At 40.7% G+C, this 20796-nt stretch overlaps 1 protein-coding gene and 1 long non-coding RNA gene across 2 annotated transcripts; one reads left to right on the plus strand and one right to left on the minus strand.

The window, feature by feature from the left end:
- Nucleotides 1-817: 817 nt before the first annotated feature.
- LOC127680800 (uncharacterized) lies at nucleotides 818-19031 on the minus strand. Its single transcript, XR_007977015.1, has 3 exons — nucleotides 18843-19031; nucleotides 13915-13977; nucleotides 818-1470 (listed from the first exon to the last, which is right to left on the minus strand). It is a non-coding gene; the product is annotated as an uncharacterized LOC127680800 (long non-coding RNA).
- Nucleotides 10272-20285, plus strand: LOC127680799 (protein NipSnap homolog 3B). Its single transcript, XM_052176494.1, has 5 exons — nucleotides 10272-10404; nucleotides 13693-13903; nucleotides 15724-15882; nucleotides 17941-18090; nucleotides 19395-20285. The coding sequence occupies exons 1-5, from the start codon at nucleotides 10345-10347 to the stop codon at nucleotides 19556-19558; spliced, it is 744 nt and encodes a 247-aa protein (XP_052032454.1). The 5' UTR covers nucleotides 10272-10344; the 3' UTR covers nucleotides 19559-20285.
- The last annotated feature ends 511 nt before the right edge of the window (nucleotides 20286-20796 follow it).

Raw genomic sequence — 20796 nt, forward strand, 5'->3', positions numbered from 1 at the left:
TTCTCTAGAGAATTATTTCAACTTTGATTTGAAGGAAGTGGTAAGTTCACTTACTATGCATTTTAAAGCCATTGAAGGCCCTTTTATTAAGCCCATCTCTACATTGCAAGTAGAGTGTGTTTCCCCATACATTAAAAGTAATTAATTTAAAATTAGTTATTTTGTTCCAATGAAAACTTTGAAGACTCTGGTTTGTAAGCTGGAATGCCTTAATGTTTTTACTACTGTCTACTTCAGTCAGGCCCTTTGTAACAAAGATACTTAGTCACTAGATCAAGGTCCTTGTTCTTCATTTGTTTCAGAATACTTCCATAAGACAACCCTTTGTTCAAAGAGATCACATTTCCAAGTTTGTGACCGTATTTTTAAATTATGAATAAATATATGAACTGTTTTAATCTTGTCTTTTTGCCTGAGATTTTTTTTTTGCTTCAGTAGTATCTTTCACAATACCAAATGGGATTCATGAAAATATTTAACTTCTTTCATATGAAAAACTGTATAATAATCTGTGTTGTCTGTATGAATCATCAGTCACTCACTTAGAAAATAATAATTCAGAATACTAAAAGTTGTAACTTCTCAGGTTTATATGCTGAAATGGTATTAATTAACTAATATTTATCTCAAATTTTTACAAAGACCCTTGCATGTAAGTAATAAGGTTATTTCAGACATGGAAACATTTGTCCTAATAAAAATATTGCCAATATATTCTGATGCTTTTTACTAGTTTTTATATTTTCATCACCTTTAGAATTGATGTAATGCATAGAAAGGAATAATTTGTCATCCTTCTTGTGAATATGCCTACATTAAGGAAATACCATGTGACTTGTTATGGGTTAGACCTAGAATGGTGCCCCTCCCCCACCTCATCAGTTGAAGCCTTCATGCACAAGTGGTAGTTTTCCCGAGTGGTGCTGGAAAGTTTAGGAGGTAGGGCCTCGATGGAGAGAATACATCTCTGGTCTTGTGCCCTTGAAAGGCATACTGGAATCTTGGACCCCTTCCTCCATCTCTGTTTCTTGGCTGACACAAAATGAGAGACTTTCTTCCACCATAATGTACTACCTCAGGACAGGCCAAAAAGCAACTGACCTGAGCAACCATAGCCCTAGAAACATAAAGCAAAGTGAGTCTTTCTTCCTCTAAGCTTCTTTTGCCTGGGCATCTTGTCACAGCCAGGCCTTCCCCGTTCCCTCAGGAGTGCAGGCTCACTTCATCACACCAACAAGCATGCGCTCATCCTTCCCCACTTGGAAAGAATCAACAGGAGTCTCACTTTTAGACACAGCATCGCACCTCCTGGGCAGGGAGGACAGGCAGTGTCCTGGTTTTGCTTCTGTTGTACTGGCAAGTATGTGAGGGGATCTCTAGACTTCAATTCCCAACCAGGAGAGGTCCATGGTGTTCTGGAGAGCTAAGGCTGTGGTACATTCATCCTCACCAATCATGCAGGTCACGTGTCTGCAAAAGAAGGACACAGTAGAGTCACCTAGGAGAACCTGGACTGTCGTGACACATCAGGATCATTTGGAAAAGATGACAACAGTCTCATTTGTTCGTCTTTTTTTAGGGGAGGCCTTCAGTTTGTTTTTTGTTTGTTTGCTTTTTTTGAAAAGGGATCTTAGGCAGGCTAGATTAGTCTAGAACTCACTGTGTAGCTAATGATTTCTTCAAGCTCCTATCCTCCTGCTGCTACCTCTGTGCTGGCTAGTTTTATGTCAACTTGACACAATCTATAGTCACCTGAGAGGAGGGAATGTCACTTGAAAAACTGCCTCCATAAAATCTGACTGTAGGTAATTCTGTAGGGCATTTTCTCCATTAGTGACTGAAGGAAAAGGGCCTAGTCCATTGTGGGTAACACCACAATGGACTTGTGGTCTGGGCTGGGGGTCCTGGATTCTATAAGAAAGCAGGCTAAGCAAGCCATGGGGAGCAAGACAGCAGCCCTCCATTGTCTGTACCTCAATTCCCACCTCTAGGTTTCTGCCCTGTTTGAGTTCCTGTCCTGACTTCCTTTGCTGATGGTCTATGATATGTAAGTGTGAACCAAATAAATGCTTCCTACCTCAAGATGGTCATAGTGATTCATCACAGTGATAGTAAACCTAACTAGGACAGCTTGCTAAATGTTGGGATTACAAGCCTGTACCACCATATTTGACTCTCATTTGGTTGTCTGATTCCATAATAGCCTTTAAGCTAATGCATCATTTTATAGATGAAAATATTTTTTTAAAAAATCCCCTAAAGAATGATCTCTCTTCAATCTAATCACAACCAGCATCTAACACACAAAAGATATTCATTGAACTATAAACCAGGCACTACATATGTGAAAGTCCATGGTTAATGAGACAATATATGTGCTTTCATGTAGTCAATATTCCTGAAGAATTAATTATATAAGATACACAGTTAAAGAGCATAATGTTGGCTAAAAAGAGCAAAATAGGAAAACAGTGAGTGGGGCAACAGGGTCTAGTTAGATAGAGGTAATCTCTCTGTGATGATTCTTTATCCAAAGCTAAACAATGAGAAAGGTCAAGCCAGGAAGACTTAAGAGACAAAGAGCACTGCAGGGAAAAGTGCCAGAAGGTGTGCAAACTAAAGTTCTCAGAAGAAATGAGTTTACATGCCCAGCAGCAAGGCAGTAGGCAGGAAAGTAGCGAGCTAAGAGAAAGACAGAAGTGAAGAAAGAAAAGCAGGAGCCAGCGCACATAGAACTGGTAAGTAGTTTGGATTTTCTGTTCAGCATGGTGAAAATTTCTGTGTTGAGTAGCAAAAACATACATAGCTTTATTATCTAAAGATTTACTATTTAAGTGTGTGTATGTGGGGGAGTGTTCATTTATGTGTGTACATGCACATGACTGCAAATATCATTGGAGGCCAGAAGAGGGCCTGGGCACCAGGACTCTGGGATATGAAGGTCCAGATGATCGCAAGCTACCTGGTGTGGCACTGAGAACTGAGCTCAGGTCCTCTTTAAGAACAGCATGTGCTCTTAATCACAGAGCTACTTCTCTAGCCCCAAAATCTTAGTATTCTAAAGAAACAAGCATCTATAATGATTTCCCCCCTGAGGACATTAGGTCCTCTGAATGTTTGCTTCTTCGGATTCTCACTAGGTTACTCTATTAGCTTTTTCAAAATGGCGTGACTCAAAAAGCAAACAATGCTGTGGTAGGGACACTAATCCAGGAAGTTCAAAGAGTACAAAATAACCCCATGTCAATATTACTCAGAATGGTGGGTCCTGACATTCTTTGCCTTGTGGACTAAGAAAGATCACACTAGGCCTAAGTCCAGCTTAGCATAGAAGAAAGATGAGATAAAAAGACCTGGGCCAGGGGCCCCACCTGAATCCTAGTTCTAACTTTACTACAAGTGTATCCATGTGACATCCTTACTCTTTAGCCTTGGTTCTCTTATGTGTAATCTAAGGAAACACCTTCCCAGCAACGACTACAAGCAGAGGCAACAGTAACCATTGTCTCCCATGATCAAATTAGAAAACACAATTATCTAAATCCTGTTTGAAACTTCTCAAACTTTCTACTTACCTTCTCTCAAAATAGTGATGTGTACTTACTTTACAAGTAAAACCAACGCTTTCTATATGTTGATGACCAATGTCTCCCCTAAACACTTGGATATTTAATTGATACCCTTAGTTCCTTTATTCTATAATATCAGTGTAGAAACTTATCAAATGAATATAGTCGCATAGCTATAATGCTTTTGTTAATTGTGGACTACATCGAACACAGGAATCCCATAGAATAAATGGTCTAATGACATAGTAATTTTAGTTTGTAAATATTCTATGATCGTTCAAGTATAAAAATCTCAACATTTCTTAGAATGTCCATCATTAAATGACAGATGATTGTAGGGAAATAAGGTAGTAAAAATTATCTCATTTTATTACCACTATCACCTTAAGTAACAGTATCATTTGGTTGGTAAAAAAACAACAATCAAGATGAAATAACTTGTAATTTATAAGGTCATATAACTACTAAGTTTCAAAACCAGAATTGAAATCTAAGAATGCATACTCTAAAAACACAATTCTTCCCATGACTCATAATTTCTACAAGAAAGACTCTCTGTAGACTGTATCTTTCTGAAATGTATAGGGCAAAATAATATTCTCCCTTCTAAACTCAAGTGAGTTAACAAACAAAAATTGACTTGTGGGTAGTAATATAATAAATCTATTCTGTTGGCCAATTGCTTTCTAATCTTTAACTTAGAGTTAAACTTCAACTTAGAAAAAAAAAATCAGCTTTCCAATAAGTTCCTGTGTCAAGTATATCTGGTATAAGATCATTCATATTGTGAAAGTTTAAAAAGAAACCACAACTCAGCATCAGTTCCCATTATAAACATTTGTATATTTTTCTTATAATAACCCTGTATCATAGAGAGCATAAAACAGTACATCACACACACAATTTCTGTGTGAGTTTCTAGCCCTTCATTCAACATAATCCTCTGCCCTCTGAGTCACTAAATATGGGGATTATACAAGAAGCTAACATTGAAGGTCATTATCTTATTTCTGTTGCCACTGTTTCTCAGTCCAGCATCTATAGTAAATCTTCAAATCAATAAGAAAAACAATAACTGAAAATTGAACAAATGGAATAAACCAGGGCCTTTAAAAATGACATATGATCATGTATATGTATACGTATATGTATTGAAAATAGTACATAGAAAAGAAATAAAGTTTTGAAAAACTCACTGGAAGAGTGGTCAGAAATGAGTCACCAGCGCTCACTTAGAGCTGGCCGGCCCCAGCAATGGCCAAGACCCACAGAGGAGATAAATTATTGAAGGGAGGAGTAAGTCAGACATGGTGAATTTTGAAAATGGGGAATTTTGCAGCCTGACTGACTGATAATCTGAGTGTTTATTTAAACAGAATTCAGTAGGCATGGATAGATTCATGCTCTTCCAAATCATAGATCATATCATTTTTGTCTCTGGACACATGTCTTAACTTCCTCTTGATCATAAGTTTAGTGATCATTGTGCAACAGTGAGGAGGGAGCTATCTTTTATAATCATTTGCCCTCATCAACCCCATAACCCATTATTTAAGAATCTTGTAGTTTCAAGGGCACTAGACAGAAAGAAAATATCCAAGCCTGCCTGCACAAATTGTCATGTCCGGAGCAGCATATTATTAACTCTTAGCGGTCAGAGTGCCAATTGTCATTAAGCCCAAGAAAAAATCTTCAGTCCAAAGTTACTGCTGTTATTATTCTATTTCTGCCATAATACAATACTTATATTTTTGTATCTTTGTAGAATTTATTTATAAGTCCAATTTTGGGATTCTCTTGTTCCTTGGTCATACACCACCACAGTGTCTCTGCATGAGTTAACTTTCCTGATCATTTTACCATACCATTCTTTGTCCATCAGTATGAGCTGCTATGTAGGGTAGAGATAGCTCCAGACAATCTAACGTTGTTGCTAAATCTTTTCCTCAAGGGGCATACCAGTTTTATATGTTCTGTAATCTCCTGTGCATATAGAAGAAAGAGGCTTTTAACCTGATCTGCTGACAACTCCTCTAGTCCACCAAATCTTATTTACCTTTTTAAGTTTACCTTGTTCTAATTATCTTGTTCCTGAGTAAGTACACGGGCAGATGTTCCAAGAGCATCTTGGAGCCAGAGCCTCATAAGGAGATCTCTGGCATCTTTATTTGGGTCACAACCTCCAGGGGACAAGGAAGACCTTCAAGTAGGGCCAGATAAGGATATCTCCCTAAAAGCAGGAAGGGAATTTTGTGGGAAAGCTTAGAAGAAGTATTCCTGAGAGAGAATATAAATGATTCATAGGAAATCTTCCATCAATCCAGTATCCCCAAGTTGTACAAATATCAAAAGCCTCCCAAAGCATGCAGCATGTGAAGATTAAGACCAAAAATGAAAGACAGCACAACAGCGGTTGCATCATGTGGTTCAGCTTTGGGGGATCTTTGGCAAGTAGCTGTGCTGGATTTATGTCATTCCCTGTTCCAATTAGATATGACAGTGCCACTAACTTGCTTAATATCTCTGGAGAATATTTTTTGAATGTCTTGGTGGCTTGACATGCGAAGAAGTCGGTCTGGACTCTGATGGCTATGCCCAGTGGCACTATAGAGCTACACTGCAAACTATAACTGGGAATGTTTTCCAACACCAATTGTAATCTTAAAAGTTCTGATTTCCCATAAACTGTGTCTACCTTCATAGAAGACATAGCAATGTTTGAACTCAGAATGTATGGAGAAATCCTAGGCAGCGTCCTGAAGCTTCTGAGAAATGGAAAAGATGTGATAGCCCTTACCTTAATGCTCTATTCTTCAATATAATACTGAAAATAAACTATAATGAGCTCATTCTGGATACTATAAAAGCAATTAATGAAAGCCATGTAATTCTAAAATAGACTGAAAAAAAGACAAGCTATTACATTTAATAATGATAATAGAAAATTACAAAGGGTCCAGAACCTTTCTCCAAAAGTCCACATGTGGGAAACAGAGTGAAAGAGTAAAGAGGAACCTCTAGGAAATTACTATATTGGTGGCCTTTAGGTCTTAAAATGTCACTGACACTAAAATTCACTTTTAATCCAAATCCCAAAGAAACTCAAAGGGCTATTTTAAACATATATAAAAATACATAGTAAGTATACATGTTAGTATATTTTTGGTAATAAAATATTTCAATAAAAATGAAAAACTTGGTCAGGCAGTGGTGGCGCATGACATTAATCCCAGTACTAGGGAGGCAGAGACAGGTGAACTTCTAAATTCGAGGCCAGCATGGTCTACAGAGTGAGTTCCAGGACAGCCAGGCTACACAGAGAAACCCTGTTTCAAAAGAGAGAGAGAGAGAGAGAGAGAGAGAGAGAGAGAGAGAGAGAGAGAGAGAGAGAGAGAGAGAGAGAGAGAAATGAAAACTTATCCTTCCATTAAATATTTAAGATATTCATACCTCTTTCCTACCACTGATACTAAAAACAAAACAGATAAAGAAATATGAACAACTGCTGGCAGGTCAAGAAGAGAGCCTTAGTCTTTTTCCTTCCACAGTGTTTTATTTAATGTTCAACACACAAAAGATACTTTGGTGATATAAGCAGGACACTATTAATGAAAACTGATTTTTATCTTTACTACAAGATCCTCAAAGGAGTTCATAAACTCGCTAAAAGGTCATTGAATGAAAATTGAGTTTACCTGTATTACAAGCTCCTTTTAAATACAATAAAGCAACTCAAACATTGTGATAGTAATTGAGCTTTACTGAAATTAAGCATCACATACACACATGCACAAATTGACTCCACTCAAAATACTTGTAGTTTAACTTATAAGAACTCAAAAACATAAAAATTAGGAACTGGAAATACAACTCAATTGACAGCACAATTGCCTGGCATTCATTTAAATGGTGGATCCAATCCCCAATTGTGTGCGTAGGGGCAGAGGGGAGGGGGAGGTATTTGGAGCTAATGCCCAGAGAAACAAAACGTTAATCTATGTCACCATCTAGTGGCCTTAGAATATAGTTCTGAAAGGAGAAACTTCTCCAAGGAGTATGGATCCAGAAGGTAAGCATCCGGAGTCCTGCACGTCCTGGCGGATTCCTAGCTGGGCTAGGGGAACAGCCACCTTGCAGGGACCAATATCAGCACAAGACATCCCAAGACCAAGTGCTCAGCACAAAGATTTACTTGCCATAGAGGGCAAAGGGCCAGGGAATAAGAGACAGAGGCAGAAAATAGAGATGAAGGAGTAGGGAGAAAGGAACAAGGGAGTGGGGAAGGGATATTTATCCCAGGGACCAAGGATTGTCTCTGGATAGAGAGGACACAGACATGGCACATAGGAAAATGGCAGTTTATAAAGGAACAGGGGGACACCCTCCCCCCCATGTCTGGATGGGATGCTTAATTTTGATTGGACATGTTAATGGTGAGCCAAAGGGTGCTTTTGATTGCTGGACTTCAATACTTTGAGAGCTGGACCTTAGTAGTCAGCCGCAGGAGGAAGTGGCCAAAATAAGGCGCTAGCTTTAGGAATGAAATCTAATGGCTTTTCAGAGGCAAGAGGGGATGTGTGAGAAGGGCAAGGCCTGCCACAGCCATGTTTGCATGTCCGGCTGGCCAGAGTCCCTTCACACTGCTTCTGTCCACACAGTTGCACAAGTCTGACCTTTGAACCAAATCAAACAGGAATGCCACCAAGGTCATTGTTCTGTTTGCCAGCATCCTAAGTCAACTATCCTGCAACTGGCACCTACTTGTTTTTTGAGGTGTACAAATGTATTTTCACAAAAGTCAGACTAAATGAAAAATAACACGGTCAGAAAAGCGGTACACAAGGGTATATGAAAGTATAAATTTATAACCTATTTTGATAGTATTTAGTCAAGATTAATTGTGACTTAGAAGTCAGCAATTGAATGGATATGTGCTCTAGAGAATGATTTGCACATAATGGTCAGCAGTCAGTCAGTAGGTGTGGTCTCTTTGAAATGAAAATGAGGACAGGACCACTCCTGGTAAGGTCTAGGAGAAAGATTTTATTTTAGGCAGGAGGGAGAAAACAGCCAGAGACATCTGGAAGGGTCTAGATAGGACATGGCCGGCAGAATAGACAAGAGGAGAAGGGAGAAGGGAGAGGGGAGAAGAGAGAGGGGAAGAAATGGGGGGGGGGAGGCAAGGGGACAAAGAGAGAAGCCAAGAGGAGAACCAAGCAAGATAGCATCTAGTCAAGATAGCTGAGGTTCTATAGGAAAGGGAGAAGGGGAGAAGGGAGATGGGGATGGGGGGAGGGGGAAGGGGAAAGTGAAAGAGGGAGAGGGGAGGGGGAAGGGGGAAAGGAAAGGGGGAGGGGGAAAGGGAGGAAGGCGGGAGAGGAGAAGGGGAAGGGAAAGAGAAAGGAGAGGGGAGAAGGCAGAGGGGAAGGAGAGGGAGGGGAAAGGGGAGGGAAGCAAAGTGAAGCCAAAGGAAGCTCAGGGCTGGGAGGTGGGACTGTGGGACAGAAGTGCTAAGGAGCTTTGCCAGTGTCTGCTTTAAAATGTTAATAGATACCTGGTTTGCCATTTGCCCCAGGTTTCTCTGAGACCTTACAGAGGCATGAAGAGCAGGGGTGTGTGAATACTCCAAAATAGTCTATTGCCTGCACCCTAAGCTTCTGGTAACTTGGCTGGGTAAAAGCTGTTATCTCACCTTCATTGTTCATAAAAGAACGGAACAAAGCACAATATTATCAGAACTTGTGGTGTTTTAGTCAATAAAAGGCATAGATTCTACTTACAGTTTAAGTTCTACTTAAAGTCATTACAAATACTACAAATGCACATCACTTTCATGCACACCACTTTTGGAATGTCTTATGTAGGCCTAAAATTGCCATTTAATACCTATATAAAGAAGCACGCCTGATTTTCATAACGTTTATGTTTTGATGATATTTGTTGAATGTAATTTGTTTTTAGAGCTGTATGTATCTGCTAAGCATAAAATCGTTAGGAGTTTAAAGGCTAACAGGATTTCCAGGTTTATGACGCTAAAACGGTTTTAATCCCTGATGACTAGTAAATAATATAGCTAAGTGTACATTAGTTAAAGTGGCCAAGAAGCTATTTTCAGGGAAATGATTGTGATTATTTAGCTATTTAACGTTTGTGAACAATAGACCCAATGAAAGCAGTGTATTTAAAGGTGGTTTCTAAATCCTAATCTTCCAAGCGAATATAGTTGGAAAATTATGAAACCTAGAATATGCTTAACAAAGAACACAGACACGCACTAGGAAAATATAAACTGGAATTGAAGTTTGTCTGAGGGTCAAAAATCGGAGGCTGTCATAGGTCAGCTTTCGCATCACACAAAATTATTTAAGTCTCCATGTGTGACTTTCAGGCCTTCGAGCCCACTCTTCTGGACTCCACGAAAATTAACCCATCTTTGTTCAGAGACTCCCAGGCCATGCTGGGGATGGGGTTTGGGGTTGCATTGGGGACGCAGAATACTCTACCACAGTTTGCAGATGCTTGCTACAAGTTCACCCCACCCTGAGAAGAGAACCGGGCTCGGTGTCCAGCTGTTCACAACCACTACAATGGCCTAGCAAACAAACAGCGGACAGCAGAGACCTCAAGAGCCTGGCGCTTGCGAGAGAGGGCGGAGCCACGCCGCCGAGCCACGCCCAGTCCAGCACAGCCCCAACAGAAGCGGGCGCGCGCACCAGGAAGCGGGAGAGCGCGTGTGCCTGCGCCCGCAGTCGTCTTCCTGAGTCCGGGTCATAACATGCTCGCGCTCCGAAGCGGCCTGAGGACCGCGCTGGCCCCGCGGGCTCTGGCTCCTCAGGTAGGGGCCGCGAGGGCGTGCGAGAGTCGAGCGCAGGGAGGTGGACGTTGTGCTTAGGTTGTGCAGTAACGGGGTTCAGGGAGGTGGGTGCGGTCTGTGGGAGAAGCGAGCTTAGTTTAGGGAGGTGGGCGGGGTGTGTGGCGGGCACGAGCGGCCAGGGGAGGTGGGCGGGGTGTGTGGTGCGCGTGATGACGTCGCTGCGAGGTGGGCGGGTCTGTAGTGCGGGGGAATGTGCCGTATTCGGGAGAACTGGGCGGAGCCTTGCTGTGAGGGGGAGGCACAGGGAGGTGGGCGGAGTCTGTGGGGAGGCGTGTTTGTGGGGCCAGAACCCTCTTGGCTGCGAGGTGGGTGGGGTCTGGGGCGCGTGTACATCCATTTGCTGGGTCTCAAACCCCTGGTCGGTCTAGCCAATGCCCGGTTCAATCGAGACCCAGTATTTCGTGAGTCCAGGACACCCCACACTTGAATAGGTATCTGCTTGTCCAGGTTGCCTCCCTGGACAATGGACAGAGGTCTTTCCCTAGCACGGGGTGTCCCTGAAACCCTTAGCATTGCGTTCTTGCACATATCACCATCGAGACTGCCACTCAGGGTTTACAGTTCCTGGCTGGTTCAAATGCAGGCGTTTTGTGGAGTTCAGGGTCGCCCTGGGAGCATCCTGCCCTGCAACTCAAAGGCCAGGGATCTTAAGCCGACCATGGCCCTGGAGCCTGCTGAAACTGATTGTGCCTGAAATGGGACTTTCGTAAGAAGGAGGAAGCCTACCAACCTCAGCTGTTAACCCTGGGCCATTTGTGACTTGAACCCAGAAGTTCTTGACCTCCTTTGTTTAGGAGACAGATTTTGTGGTAAACATTAAAAAAAAAAAAAAAGGACATACTCTCCATATGGCCTCTGTCCTCGCTGTCTTCCTAGTATGGTTGGCAAAAAGTTCTAATTTGGAGATAGGGACAAGCAGATTTCTACCCTGGCACAGTTTGGCCGAGCCCTGAAACAGAAAACTACCTCACCCCTTAACACACACCTTTCAATACAGATTTCTTTAATGTATATTTTCGGTGTGAAAGATTATAGTAAAAGTATCTTTGATCAGTAATTTCTATTCTACAAATAGAAATTCCTCAAATCACTCTAAAGAATGTTATAAGTTTGCCATGTTTCATTTTTTTGTGATCTGGTATGCTTTTACAAGTTTAGATTTATTGTTATGTCTTTGTGCACCGTATAATTACCTGGTGCTTGAGGAGGTCAGAAAAAGACAATGGCTTCTTGGACTAGAGTAACAACCCATTGAGAGGCACCAAATGGGTGCTGAAGTGGGACCTGGGTTCTCTGCAAGAGCAACGGGTGCTGTTAACCACTGAGCCAACCCTGCAGCTTTTATTATATATTTTAAACTACAAGTCTGAGGCAGTTATTTAGAGTGTGATTACAAACAAGAAAAGCATTCCTGCCATCCTCAGGAGCACCTGCCGTGTTTTTTATAACAGGCTTAGTTATTTGGAAAAATAGACACATAACTCATAATAATCATGAGTGAAATGAGATACTTGGATACACAGAAAATTTTTATCTATTATTATGTTTTATAGCTAAAAATAGAGTTAAGGCCTGTTGCTTTCATTAATCCCAAGGATGAGCAGGATCAGCACTAATTTCATCATAGCTCGACTTACCAAAGTGGTTTTCAATGTTTTTCTCACTTAACCACTTTGAGAAAGTAGATGCATGCTAGAGAGAGTGAGAGAGAGACCATACAGAGGGTAATTAATGGCAAGGTGCTTTCTAGCAGTTATCAAATCACAACATGAAGATTTTCATACTACGCATATTGCTGGTAAAGGATACTTCCATCAGCCTGATATACTTGGGCGCATTAAATGCCCTACTTCATATCGCATCTTTCATTTGAAACTGAAGAGGTCCCTGCAGGTGTCCAGGCACAGCAAAGAGATGTGAATAAGAACTTGGTTCATATTGACATCGTCAACCTGGATCAGACTTTGGGGATTCTAAGTCTTACTGCCAGGCAGTTCATTGTAAGCATAGTTAACACAGTATAATTTGGGAAAAAGTTTTCAGAAGCAGCCATTCCTGTTCTAGGTTTCCAGACAACGATCACCAATTCCAGGTTTGACTTCATAGAAACTCCTTTGCAAAGGACCTTGAGGGTAGGTTCTGTAGTTTAGGGCCTAGAATCTAGTGTGGTGTCTGACCAATAGCACAGAGGTCAGCAGGTGATAAAGTACCTGTGACCTGAGGGTAGGTTCTATAGTCTAGGGGCCTAGAATCTAGTGTGTCTGACCAATAGCATAGAGGTCAGCAGGTGATAGAGTTCATGTGACTTGAGGGTAGGTTCTATAGTCTAGGGGCCTAGAATCTAGTGTGGTGTCTGACCAATAGCATCAAGGTCAGCCGGTGATAAAGTACCTGTGACATCTAGATTTGGGTGAGCTGTAGCAAAAGGTGGGTGAGGTCTGCCACCACTGATAGCAAAAAGGTCACCAGATCTTCAGTAATATCCATTTCTAGCCTTCTGGGCAGGAAAACATAATCCCTCCATTGAGGAGAGGCCCCTGTGTGGCTAACATTCCTGGTCCCCTAATGCTCTGTGGGTATACCACCTGTGAACCCCACCATGAGACTAATGTTTCGGAGCACTTCTGTCTCCCTGAATTCTCCCTTTTCAGCGTTTATACAGCCATCCACTATATTCAGAGCAATTTTAATGGTTCATGGCATCCTTTAAAAAAAAAAACAGTAATTTACTTCACTGAGTACTTAAAAAAAAAGTTTAGATCTAAATAATACTCATTTCTTTTAGGAACCCAAAAAGTCTTCTGCTAATAAAGATTTTCATTGTGTCTGTCAAAAAGATACCCATTACAGAATGTGCAATCTTCTTTTAAATGGGTCGTACTATTGAATACTGGTTCTGACTACATAAGAGAAAACTCCAGTACATAAGAGAGAACTCCAAAGTTATAAGGCTCCCCGGGAAACATGATTACAACCTTGGCGATTGCATATCAGCAACTTTTCGTGAAAATGTACTTAAAAATGGCCTCCAGCCAGGAAAAGTAACTACTCAGCACACTTGGGAGCAGTTACCTTTATTGGTACCTCTACATAAACATGTCTGTCTATAAAGAGTTGACAGGAGAAATAGAAATATGACTATGAATCTACTTTGTGTCTTCTGTTTCCAGTTTCAAATACAAGATTGTAACAGCATGATAAATCTTTTCTAAAATATTTCAATGTCCCGTTTTTTTTTCCCACCCTCAGGTATGTTCGCCTTTTGCTACGGGCCCCAGGCAAAGCGATGGGACATTATATGAATTCCGCACCTATTTTCTCAAGCCCTCAAAGACAAATGAGTTCCTGGAAAATTTTAAGAAAAGTGTTCACCTTCGGACAGCTCACTCTGAAATGATTGGATACTGGACTGTAGAATTTGGAGGCAGAACGAACAGAGTATTCCATATTTGGAAGTATGGTATGACTTACCCAGCCTCTGCTTCATGCAAATGTTGTCAAGTAGTCTGTGAAGCTTGGTTCTTCAGTCTGTTACTGTACATACAGAAGACATTTTGAAAACAATATAGTTACTTAGTGACTACTTTGTATCAACCACTTGCCTAGACTCTCAGGTTAATATGTACAGGAATGTATTATCTCCTGAATCTCTAATAGGATGAACTAACTTTAATTTTCAGTTTTGGAATGGTTTGTTGGAAAAAATATCTTTTGTAAAGTCCAATTCTGTGCTTGCAAAAGTCCAAGTTTGTTCAGAGTACAAAATGAAAGTATCCTATTAATAGAGCTAGGGCTGGGTATCAACATTTTAGTTATTCTTTTAATTATTTTCATATTTAAAGCCTTTGAGAGGATCATCGACTACCAGCTTTAAGTTTCTCAACTCTAAGATGTAATGATTTTGTAATCACTTTTGTTTAAGTTCTTCACAGTTTCAAAGAATTCACTGTTCTTGTTCTATAATAGAGATGAAGGCAGAGGAATTGAGAATGTTCTCATGCCACAGAACAAGTGTGAAGAATCTGTGAACTTTCTTAACTGCCCTGTCTGGTCTTCCGAGCCTATGTCAGAGCCTGAGGGTTCCCAAGGAACCTTTATTCATTTCATTTTGGACTTCTCCATCAGTGTCCAAATTAATGCTCAAAAAATGCTTTACTCTGAAAATTATTCATTCTCTACCTATCATGACACAGTTTGGAATTTTTCCATGTTATACTAGATCAAGTCTCATTAAAATTAATAAAGGCTTCAGATACTATACCAGCTAAAACATGACCCTTTAAGAGTACTAACAAAGTGTGAGAATCAATGCCATTTTGTTCACCCTAAGGAGAGCAGGGCTTGGAGAGTGCATTTTCCTTTTACTTATGTTGAAATTTTCTCAAAGTATATCTTGACCACATACCATCATTACCAAAGTATTTCTTTCTCAACTGAAAATCCTGTCAGGTGGATGCTTCAGTCGAATAAGAAAATTCCACATATATTCAGTTCAAAGTGCTGAAGTCTGTTTTAAACCCTCTTCATGGGCTCCTTTAATCCTTACCGCAAACCTGGTAGTTGATGTTAATCTTATTTCCCCATATCACAGACTGAGAAACATACAGTAATTTAATTCCTGTACACCACTGAGTGGTAGAACCTGTGAAACCTGTTCAGTGAATGTCTTAGTCAGTGTTTGTTTTCCTGCACAAAACATCATGACCAAGAAGCAAGTTGGGGAGAAAGGGTTTATTTAGCTTATACTTCCACATTGCTGTTCATCACCTAAGGAAGTCAGAACAGGAACTCACACAGGGCAGGAACTTGGAGGCAGGAGCTGAGGCAGAGGCCATGGAGGGGTGCTACTTACTGGCTTGCTTCCCCTGGCTTGCTTAGCCTGCTTTCTTACAGAATCCAGTTATGACCAGCCCAGGAATGGCACCACCCACAATGGCCTTTCCACCATTGATCATTAATTGAGAAAATGCCCCACAGCTGGATCTCATGGAAGCATTTCCTCAAGGGAGGCTTTTTTCTCTGTGATAACTCCAACTTGTGTCAAGTTGACACACAAAACCAACCAGTACAGTGGGATTACAATAGTTTACTTTTCTTTTACCCTGAAGACTGTGATTTGATGTAGAGAGCAAATCTTTGCATATAGGTGTTTCCAAAGCCATAAGACAGTGTCTTGTGTACTATTGATAAAATGTTTGCTCATTTGGGTGAAATCCAAGGAGGGGTAGACCATTTTAAATAAAACAGTATAAACTTGTCTCCATTTTTTTTCTACCATAGATAATTTTGCTCATCGAACTGCAGTCCGCAAAGCCTTGGCCGAGGATAAGGAATGGCAGGAACGATTCCTCATTCCAAATTTACCTTTCATTGATAAACAAGAAGTTGAGATTACCTACTTGGTACCATGGTGCAAAATAGGAACACCTCCTAAGGAAGGTAAGTTTGTCTTAGGTAAGTTGTCATGACTGAAATTGTTCAGATGTTAAGTGATTTAGAAAAAGAAAGTGCCCCTGGAAATCAAAAACCAATGAATTAGTTGTTTTTTATAGGAATAATGCTGTGAGTATTGAAATTAAAACTGATCTTAGTTTATTCTTGAATAAATTCAAGGCTCAAGAGAAATGGCAAAACTTTCCTTAGGGCTCATGTATGAATATTTATGAATGATTGATCCTGCATTCCCATAACAACTGCAGCTTCCTCCTCCTGTGTGTTTACAGCCTGAGACTGCTCACCTAGGAGACTTCCTACTAGGCTAGCTAACCCTGCCCCCTGTGCTGCATCTAAAAAAAAAAAAAAAAAAACAAGGGGAGGCTTCAGGTGGTGGTGGTAGCAGCAATGTTATAAAACCTCACCTGACCCAGCATCATTGTCTGTGTGTCTGTATATCTGTCTGTTCTTCCTTCCCTTGCCCCCCTAGCCTGGGTTTTGGGAGCCAAGCCACAAGGTGTGCAGCATTGATCTACTTAGGTCCACCCTGTGCTTTCAGCAAGGTGCAAACATAGTTGCCATCTCTTGCAGTGTCAAGTCTTGGTTAGTCTGCTTTGGTTTGGTTTGGTTTGGTTTGGTTTGGTTTGGTTTGGTTTTTTCACCTTCCACAGTTATTTACTTATGTAGTATATGTGTATGTCAGATCGTGCACACAGGAAGTTCAGAGCACAACTTGGGGGAGTTGGTTCCTTCCTTATATTGTATGTGTTCCAAGGACTGTACTGTCAGGCTTGGCAACAAGCATTTTCACACACTGAGCCCTCTCACTGGACATAAATGTTACTTTCCTCTAAATTTTTCATAATTCTTTTTTGGCCTTGTTCTTTTTCTTCTTCTATCAGATTACTTATTCTCCAGTTTCTTATTTCTGCTTTATATTTCTGACTAGAGGTTAAAAAACAAAAACAATAACAACAAAAAACCTTCTCAAACAATACTTGGATATTCAAGAACAATGAAATCCCATGCTGAAGTCCTTTTCCTAAAAGTCAGAGTTGACTTCAGGCCAACTTTTCTCTTGCTATTCTTGTTAGCAAAAGACTCTCAGAGGGAGAAATTACACAAAGAATGGATCTTCCCTCTCAAAGTTGAAAAGAAGAGGGAAAAGTAGATCAGAAGATGCATATTTCCTTCCTTATAGACTTATATAACTTAAAATCCAATTTTGTGATAAAGTATCAGTAACTGGTACATTGATAAAATTCCCAGATTAAAACTAATATAATTGTTTTTATATAGCTTTTATTTCCCCTTAGTTATTAAGATTAACCTTAAACATAGATAAGAACTTCTCAGCATAAAAACGAGGAAAAATAATGCAAAGAACTAACAAATACATCTACATAAAACTGTATCTGCAGATGACCTTTTTTCAGTAATTTATTTACTTACTCACTTTACCTTCTGACCTCGGCCTCCTTCCTCCTTCATCCCACCCTCCCACCTCCCTTCTTCCATTTTTCCTCCCCTCTCTGAGGAGAAGGGGAGCTCCCCTACACCCTGGTACCAACCCGCCCTGGCTCATCAAGTCACATCAGAACCAAGTGCATCCTCTCCACTCAAGCCAGACAAGGCAGCCCAGCTAGGGGAAAGGGATTCAGAAGCAGGCAACAGAGTCTGTGGCACAGATAGCCCCTGCCCCAGTTGTTGGGGTCCCACTTCCACAAGACTCCCTGAGGTCTTCCTAATGTTTGGCTGTGGGTCTCTGCATCTGTTTCTATCAGCTGTTGCATGAAGCCTCTCAGGAGACAGTTATGTTGGCTTCCTGTCTGCAACCATAGCAGAATATCATGAATAGTGTCAGCTGCAGGCTCTTTCTCATAGCGGGGCCAGTCATTGGCTGACCATTCCCTCAAGTGTGTGTGTGTGTGTGTGTGTGTGTGTGTGTGTGTGTGTGTGTGTGTATGCAGTTACTTCCCTCTCCTAGAGTAAAATAAAGAAAATTGCCTGAATAGTGTCTGTTGAGTAATTTCTTAATTATTTGATTAATTCTATCAATTCTAGGAGTCTATGAACTGGCTACCTTTCAGATGAAGCCTGGCGGCCCAGCTCTGTGGGGTAATGCATTCAAAAGGGCAGTCAATGCCCATGTTGAGCTTGGCTACTCTACCCTAGTTGGTGTTTTCCACACAGAATATGGAGCCCTCAACAGAGGTACAGCTGTCTGTTTCTGTGAGATGGAGATTGCCTATGTTTCTTGGTTTTGTTTTGTTTTTTTAACGTTGATTTTAATTTTGAGAGTTTTTCCCTAATTGTGAAGTATGAAAACACTGATTTGAATCTTATTCTTTATTGATTGCTAATACTCTTTGGAACTATTTTACAGGTTAGCAGTTGTTTAGAAACTGGAAGAGTCTTTAAAAAAATATTAATTATTTTTATCATTTTTCTAAAAGTCTCATGATATATTTCAAAATAATAATATTGGAGTAAAGATATTTCTAAATGAAAATATAAATATATATTTTTATAAATGCAAACATTATGGACAAACACAAACAAAAAAGTTACCTATTTCTGATTATTGAAGTTAACAGTGTTTTATGAATGGCAAAGGAATGCAAAGACCAAAGAAGTGTCCCATATAAAAAGGCTTCCCAGGACCCCAGTACGGATCCTCAGACTGCCCAGGCATGATGGCCTGTCTTTGATCCCTAGCATCCATATCAAAGCTGTCTGCAGTCTCGGCCCTGGGAAGATGAAAGTAGGAGGCTTGCCAGCTAGTCTAGCCTATTGTGAAGTTCCAAGTTCAGTGAGAGACCCTGTATCAAAACAGGAAGAGAGCAGTTGAGGAGGACACCCTACACTGACCTCTAGTTTCACATATGAATGTGCAGCCACAGCATACAGAGCTACATGTACACACTCGGTCAGGGATAGACAGACAGCAGAGGGAGAGTACTTACCCAGCATTCATTCCCATTCTTTCAAAAGACCCCAGACTCCATCCCGGTGCCACACACATTTTTTAAATTACCTGCTACAAGATTATATCTAGAATAGAGTACACATATGCACATGTACTGAAAAGACCCCCGAATCCTGGGAAATCTTCACTCAAGTGTTGGGATAGGACGACGCCCCAAAAATTCACTAGAGACCGTTCTTGATGCAAATACATGAGGTTTAATTCTTCAGTGCACTAGGCCACTCCCATGTCCCGTGTCCAAATGCAAAACAGATGCAGCAGCTGCCACTGGGGTTTTTTAAAGAAACAGACCATAAAGAAAAAAGGGAGGGGATACTTAGGCTGTGTTCTATGTCGTAAGGAATGGGGACATCAGCGGCAATTCATGCCTCAGTGGAAGGTTACAGGTTATCTTGGGCAAACATGGTTACTTTGAGCGAGGATGGGTCCTTGAAGCAAGGGGAGTGCTCATCCTTGCAGCTGGAGGGAGTGCGGAGGGAGTGCCAGTCTTTGAAGAAAATCACAGCTGACTCATGATTCTCCTCTGCAGTCCATGTTCTGTGGTGGACCGAGAGTGCAGACAGCCGAGCAGCAGGGAGACACTGGTCTCATGAGGACCCTAGAGTGGTGGCTGCTGTTCGGGAAAGTGTCAGTTACCTAGAGTCCCAGCAGAATATGTTCCTGGTTCCAACATCGTTTTCACCATTGAAGTAGCTTCCTGCCTATCATCCAGCATCCATCACAGAGGGAGAGGTGTCTACAGGTGTACTTCATCATCCAGCATCCATCACAGAGGGAGAGGTGTCTACTTCATCTCTTCCAGAGCGCCGCCGTCTGTTGTCTGAAGGAAGTACTGAGCTACTTCCTCTGCCCTCTGCGTTTTTAAGGCTGTGTGTGTCGTTTACTGTTCAGGAAATATTTCTGTTCATTTTCATATCCACAGGATGTCAGAAAGCATGGGCCCTGGTACTTCATTGTTTCACAATATCTTGTATTCTGTGATTTTTATGACTTGAGTCTTATATTCAAAAAATGACTTTGAATTTTTTCCCTCAAAATATTTGTAAAGTAAATAAGTACAATATCTGCCTTTTTATCGTGTTCATTTTTCCTGAAATTTAAAACTATTTTTTACCAGTAATCCTTTCTTTGATATCAAATGGGATTGATAAAAATGTTAAATCTAATATTTGTCTTTATGCTTTAGGAAAGTATAATACCATGTCATCTGTACTATTACAGTTTCACATTCATTATTAAGTCAAAATTGGAAAATAATATATTCTTGAGAATTGATGTATAACATGGTTTTAGTGTATTTGTTTTTAATTGCTTTTTACTACTTTTAACTTTACCTTGAATTACTCATAAACTTATTTCAATGAAATCTTTATAATTATAGAAATTTCTTTCCCAATAAAAGCCTTCACATCCATTCTGATTTTTTTTCAAGTGTGTCTTGTATATTTATATCCTCTCTGGAGCTTTTCTTATATTGCATAGAATAATGACATCATATCAGTGTGGCGGCTTCATAGCTATAAGCACACAGTGGGACAGCATGCGCGCTGGCTCTGAAGGCAAACCTCTATACTGCTGCAGTCTCGTCTCTTCTGCTGTCATGCTTGGGAAGGCAAGATGTGTGGCTTCTCCAGGCAGCCTTCAGAACCAATGCTGTAACATTTATATGACATAGCTGGGCCTTGGTATGTGCTTCACATACACATGAGCTGAGAATTTAAAGATAAAATAGCTGCAGGGCTGTGGTGGTGCATGCCTTTAATCCCAGTACTTGGGAGGCAGAGGCAGGCAGATTTCTGAGTTTGAGGCCAGCCTGGTTTACAGAGTGAGTTCCAGGACAGCCAGAGCTACACAGAGAAACCCTGTCTCAGAAAAAAAAAATAAATAAATAAATAAATAAAATCAAGCCAGTCTCAGATTTTCTATGCACA

The sequence above is a fragment of the Apodemus sylvaticus genome, chromosome 3 (assembly GCF_947179515.1).
Source record: "Apodemus sylvaticus chromosome 3, mApoSyl1.1, whole genome shotgun sequence".
NCBI lineage: Eukaryota > Metazoa > Chordata > Mammalia > Rodentia > Muridae > Apodemus > Apodemus sylvaticus.